The sequence below is a fragment of the Cyprinodon variegatus genome, unplaced genomic scaffold, assembly GCF_000732505.1.
Source record: "Cyprinodon variegatus isolate N-32 unplaced genomic scaffold, C_variegatus-1.0 Scaffold352, whole genome shotgun sequence".
In the NCBI taxonomy this organism is placed as follows: domain Eukaryota; kingdom Metazoa; phylum Chordata; class Actinopteri; order Cyprinodontiformes; family Cyprinodontidae; genus Cyprinodon; species Cyprinodon variegatus.
The window spans coordinates 341,309-347,519 of record NW_015150805.1 but is presented as its reverse complement, the minus strand read 5'-3'; the positions used below and the strand labels follow the sequence as shown (position 1 = coordinate 347,519).

Sequence of the window (6,211 nt, the reverse complement as noted above, 5' to 3'; positions counted from 1 at the left end):
TATTAGAGCAGGTTGCAAGCAGGTCATAGGTGCATACTGCCACTTATTATACAATGGTATGTAAAACTAGCTTCCACCCACTAATTGCTGTTTATTAGTTTTGTGTTATGCAGATAAATGAATATTGCTTTTTTATTCATAAAGATTTTCTCTGTCTCCTTCAGTTCCCAGTATTCATTTTCTTATATAGTTTCTCTCCTTCATTTTAGTGGAAATTTCAGTTTAACAATACTCATTTTTTTCTACATATTCCTCAGATTTATTGTTTTTCGCTTTACCTAGTATGTATTGTGCAAAAGTGGAAATACAAGTTCCAAAGACATTTTTAAAGGATGTACCGCCTAGTTTTTAGATGTCATGTTGATTGATTTAGGAAAAAAACTCACGGTGGGTGATATACACCATAGAAGGGGGTCAATTATTAATCATTAAGCAGGTACAAATAAAAAAGCACTTTGAATAAAGAGTATAGCATATCTCTTCAAGCATAGTTCATGCTATACATCCCAATCAGGCCTGAACTAGTTTTTATTTTGTGTATTTTACATTTCAGATATTTTTTTTAAACCTCAGTCTTGTGAAAAGTTGAGTAATTTCCATCTCAAGAAAAAAAAAAGGCAAATAGAGCATTCTTTGGAAAGATTCCCTGAAACCCAACCCAAGCTACCATTAAGTTTGCATATCTGTTCTCGGAATATCCAGTCGGGAGGGACAGGTCAACTGCCTCTGAGGTCATTGAGCAACTATTCCTGTAAGTTGTTTTTTTCCCCCCTTTCCTCATATGCTTACCTAACAATGAGTCGGCAATAACAGATTACAAATACACACCTGCAGTTCCGATATGTACTGGCAATGTCTTTTAATCTGTCGCTGCACAAATTGTTGCTGCATCAGAATCACTTCAATCATTAAAACAACTTTTTATTTGATTTACTTACCCTATACATTTACCACTTTCAGAAAAATAAATACAAATGTACAGAATGTAAATAAATTAAAATTTGGCTCAAAAAATAAATACAGTTTGAGTACTTTCTGTTTACATATCAATAAAACATAGCTGTGTGCAAAGAGGAGAACTGGTCTTAGACAATGGTCAAGTGTTGACTGGTTAAAGCAGCTTGATGGCTGGGTTTTGGTCAAATCCAGAGAGAATAAGGTCACTGCAGAGGTCAGAGCTGTTTGCTCAGAGCTGCGCGACTCCTCAATGAAGCGACTCGCTTGTTTCTGTAAAGTGTTGCTGCATGGGACTCGAAGGCACTGACCATCTGCTTCACAACTTCGTCGAAGAAAACGCAGGCCAGCTGAGAGTGCAGCAGAGACTTGAACTCAAAGGACACCTGCATGAGACAAAAAAAGAAGCCAGATGTTAAATAAGAATTACAAATGACTATAAAAATCAATGTCCATGGAGTCTTTGACATTTTAGAAGTCAAGTCAGATGACTAAAGAATCTTACTTAACACATCATGCTGTAATCTATCAGGTTAATCTTAGTGTAATCTGGGCCAAAATTAAGGTCAAACTCCTGCCAGTAGCTCCTTAAGATGCTAAATTTACTGCTATTCAGAACTTACACAACCACAGCACGCTGCACAAGACCTAATTTAGAGCATAATGAGATTTTATCCGGCACTTCCTCTCAGTAGTTTAATCCAAAGGAAGGGTAAAAAGTGGGACTTCTAGGTTTCTGGTTTGATCTCAATTTATTCAAGTGGAAAATCTGTTTTATGGGCAGTTTTAGAGATTTATGTTCAGTTTGGTCACATTCAAGTCTGTTTATCAAATTTCATTCAACAGTTAATTTTATTCAGATAGAAATACTTACAGAGAAATCCACCTTGCAGGAGCCTGGTAGGTCTTTGGCTCCGGGGGCAAACCTCCACATCGTTTCAAGATGGCTGAAGAGCGATCCGTCAGAGCACACAGCCTGTTTAAAAAACAAATATGTCATTGCTAAAAGTTAACAATATTTCATTTTACTCTGGATAACAATAAAAACTAAATTTTAATGTTACAGAAATCCAAGCAAATGGTGGATAAAAGTAAAGCTTAGCAAACAAAAAGCTTTTCTAGGATAGATTTTTTCAATTAGTGTTAGAGGACATACTAAGGAATAAAATATAAATAATAAAGGAATAGATAAAGTAATAAACTTTGATATAATTGTCATTCTAAGAACTTACTCTGACTTGGTGGTTAGGAACAAACGTGAGCTTAGATGTATATCTCTCAGTGATTGGAGGAAAACCGATTTCCAGTTCTGCCAGGATGTCACCATTCGGTCCCTTTACCATTCGAGACTTCTTGCACCAGGGAACAAAATACTTGTACTCTTCCACGTTGGCCACCACGTTGTACATCTCTTCTGGAGTGTACCTGAACACACAATCACACAGGAAATTACACCCATCACTTTTTATAGCTCTAAATGATCTCTGCACTTTTTCCCCCCGAAATGTTTTGCAAACTTTTTGGTTTACAGTCTAGAAAGTAATCAGTGATGTGTGAGAAACCTACTCTAATATCCTGCTCTCAGTGTACTCCATCCTACGGTTACTGATGGGAGCAGCCAGGCTGATGAAAGTGCGCCTGGTGGACCTCATGGGAAGAGTAGGGCGGAGCTGAAAGCTGGTTCTCCTTTCTGCCAGGATCCCACAAGATCCCAAATGCCTAAAGAGGAATAAAATAGAAAATTCATGAAAAATCTGTGAAAACATTTCAGCTTAAGTCCCTCGTGGAAAGATTTTTATTCGGTGAGTTTACCCCACATCCAAAACATTCTGGTCACTTTGGAAAATTGTAAACCTTGAAATTTGCCTTAGGTCAGGGGTGGATTTACCATTAGGCAAAACTAGGCAGTTGCCTAGGGCCCCCCCAAGTTCCTGGGGGCTCCATAAAACTAATTTTCCTTGTATGGTTAATACAGCTATTATTTGTGCATATTAATTTTGTTTTTGATAAAATTCCCTTAAAATGCCTTCAGAATGCTTATAATAAGTGTGTCTCAGTCACAGGTGTATTCAATGACTTTTCAGACACATCTAGTGCTTTCATTTCAAAAAAGCACCCAGCACCAAATCTAGTAACTTTTTCCTGCTAATGGAGACTTTGGCAACAAGATATGAAGCAGCGAACTCTGCTCTCCAGAGCAAGTAGATTGGTAACCCGCCTTCTGCTCTCCTCTCTCTTTTCTCCTGTCATGATTCATGCAGCTATTGTTTCATACAAATGAAAAATGGAGAACCGATTAGTTGATCATAGCTTGTCTACAGTGGAAAGAAGGACTGGGTCATTTACTTTTGCCGTCGCCTTTTTGGAAACACAGGAAGGAGCAATCGGTTAAGTGAGCTTAGTTTTATTCCTTTTGAGACGGCATGAAAAGTCAGCCGAGTACAAAACAGAGAGAGGAAAACAAGAAGAGGGACAAAACGTAGAAAAAATTATGTATGTCTATTATATTAAAATTTCTGTATCCGTATAATGGGTCTGTTTTATGTGTTGTCTTCTCAATTCAGAGGGCCCCATGCCTGTCTTTGCCTAGGGCCCCAAATTTCCTAAATCTGCCCCTGCCTTAGGTAGGTAATGTTTAGAATAGAATAGAATAGAATAGAATAGAATAGAATAGAATAGAATAGAAAATCCATTAAATTGTCACCAATGGGGACATTCTGGTGTTTAGAGAAGCAAAAATATTTTTAAAAAAAGGTCACGTGGACTTTAGAAAAATTTATAAGAATAACATAATAATGAAGAGTTAAAAAATAAACTAAATAAAATACTGTGCTGTTTATGTTATTGCTCAAATAAAAGCTGAAATACTTATTTTTTTCTCTGATTGAGGGAAATGATCTAATCTGATTCGATAAAGGGGAAAAGATATTGGAGAAGCAGAGTGAGCAGAACTTCATCTCGCGTGGGAAAAGTCACTCACCTAAAATGCGCTCTTCTATGGTTTCCACGCACAGCCTTTAAAAGTTTACCATCCTTCACATCCACCAGCGCCTTAAACAGGAGAGAACTCGTTCTTCTGGTCATTTTGAATTTTTCCATTAAAACAAACACTCCACAAACTAACCGGTGAAGCTTTACCTCAGCAGCGACAGCTCAAGCGCTTTATAGAAGCCAGAGGGGCGTGGCCATACTGCCAAATAAGGAAGTATTTTACGTAACGCGCTCTGTCATTTGGGTTGACCAATCAGAGGGCGCGTGGGTAGTTTTTAAATGATACGCTGAAGGAGTTGCAAAACGTACAGTAATAGTACAGTAAGAAAATTCCTAAATGGTTAGATATCACTATGTTTAGTGTATTTGTAGTGTTGCTCAAAATGGACTGTGTAAAATGGGTTTTCTTATTTTATATGCTGTAAAATAATGCTTTTCCCTTACTTTTAATTACTAGTCTTGTATTTTTGTTGTTTAAATGCTGCAAAGTTATGACTATTGTCTTAATTTGATTTTCTTATCTGGAAAGAGTAGTAGTTGATGGATTTTTTTAAAATACATTTTTATGAACATACAAGCTGGTTTTCAATGGTCAAAAACTGAAAGTAAGAAATTCTAATTTGACTTTATATATATTTTATTTTGCAAAAGATGGACTCACTGGAAAAGGAAAAAATAAAAATGGCACCAGGAATATATGCTTTAATCTTTATATATGCATGTGTTAGGGGTGAGGATTAATTGTGATGGAATTTGACTACAGTATTTTCTCAAATGCTCATCCTGGCTCAATTTCATCCAAATTTTAGAAGTGTTCTTTTTTTCTCGGGACAAAATGTGTGGTTTGGTAAATCACTTACATTAGATTGGGAATGATTCTGGTGGTCCAAACCCAATCCATATGCAGCCTTTTGGTCTGCATGAAAAAAATGGCTACCTGTAGATTGATATGAAAATGTTGCTCATGTCTCTTTACTGGTTACCTGGTCTTTTGTTACGAAAATATATAAACGGGAAATTTACACTAATTAAAATCTCTACTTAATAATATCCATTTTAGATTTTTTTATTATTATTTTAAAACAAAAATCATCAAACAATTTTTTTAATTTTTTTACTTCTGGTTTCTGATTAGAACATTCAATTAACATTATGTTGCAAGCAAGAATAATTGTCGCAAGATTTATGAATTCACAAACTTCTGTGCAGAATTCAAATTAAAACACACTTTACAATCTGGACTATGCCAGGTTACCAATTACCAAAATATCCACTGACTCACTGCAGTATTAATGCTACGTTCAGACCTCACGTTGCAGAAGCAGCTAGTTTACATGCAAAGTCAATAGTTGATGTGCATCAAGGCGCAGCAAAAGTTTTTGCAGTGTTTTTTGACCAGCAGGAGCAGCGCATCTGAGAAGTTGAAGCAGAGCCTCTTGAGCTTCTGAGGCGCATGCAGCTGCTGGACTTGGAAAAATTAAACTTTTGCTGCTTGACGCGCCACATCAACCAATCAGAGACAGACACAGCACTGCTGATGCAGAACGCTATGATCACTCCGCTGAAATAGTTTATTAATTCCTAAACTTGCTTAAAATGTTAAACCTGCCGTCGAAATATGTTCAAGTTTTCTGGTGCCTCTAGTTTGGATTTTGTACATGAAAAATGCCTACCAGCCGCCACGAACAGTAGCGGAAAACCGCGAAGAGACACCCGGGGCCAGAAGCTGCCGTTGAATAGGATTCCCAGTGATAGAGAACTGCCGGTGTACGGGGATCTGACGGCTACAGCAGCAAAATAATATTTGAAGGCAGAATCTTTATCTAGATGAACTGATTGCACAGATGAAGTTTTCAGGAGGACTTTCTCACCAAAAAAAACATTAAAACTAGTTTTTACCCACTGATCACAGCAAATATAGCAGCCATTGTTACAGACAAATAAAGGAGCAGCAAAGATGCTTCAGCCACGCATTACTGCTAAACTTGTACAAGCATCAAAAATGAAGCAGCACGCACATTTTTTCTGCTGACTGTGGTCTGAACATAGCATTAATGTTAGTAATAAATTTCACAGTTCAGAGGCATTTTTTTTTTTCATTTTCTTGTGAAAATAGTCTATCAAAAAGGATTCATGATTTGCTTGCATTTGATATAGCCTATTTAAAAAATTGTAAGAAATAAAGAGGGGGTTTTGTCTACATCAAAAGGAGTTTAGCATCCAAGGGTATGGAATTTAAAGTATTTTCCACTCAAAAGATATAATG

General features: G+C 36.8%; 1 protein-coding gene across 1 annotated transcript; it reads right to left on the bottom strand.

Moving 5' to 3' along the window:
* Positions 1–852: 852 nt before the first annotated feature.
* LOC107091790 (coenzyme Q-binding protein COQ10 homolog, mitochondrial-like) lies at positions 853–4,105 on the bottom strand. The gene is made up of 5 exons (XM_015385944.1): positions 3,935–4,105; positions 2,521–2,673; positions 2,187–2,379; positions 1,829–1,930; positions 853–1,340 (listed from the first exon to the last, which is right to left on the bottom strand). Exons 1-5 carry the CDS (start codon positions 4,051–4,053, stop codon positions 1,173–1,175), a joined length of 735 nt encoding a protein of 244 aa, XP_015241430.1. The 5' UTR covers positions 4,054–4,105; the 3' UTR covers positions 853–1,172.
* Positions 4,106–6,211: the final 2,106 nt, after the last annotated feature.

Coding starts and splice junctions, on each gene's coding strand:
- LOC107091790 (XM_015385944.1), bottom strand. CDS start 4,053: ATGGAAAAATTCAAAATGACCAGAAGAACGAGTTCTCTCCTGTTTAAG. Junction 2,380..2,520: donor ACTGAGAGCAGGATATTAGA/GTAGGTTTCTCA, acceptor TTGTGTGTTCAG/GTACACTCCAGAAGAGATGT. Junction 1,341..1,828: donor CCTGCAAGGTGGATTTCTCT/GTAAGTATTTCT, acceptor TGTCTCATGCAG/GTGTCCTTTGAGTTCAAGTC.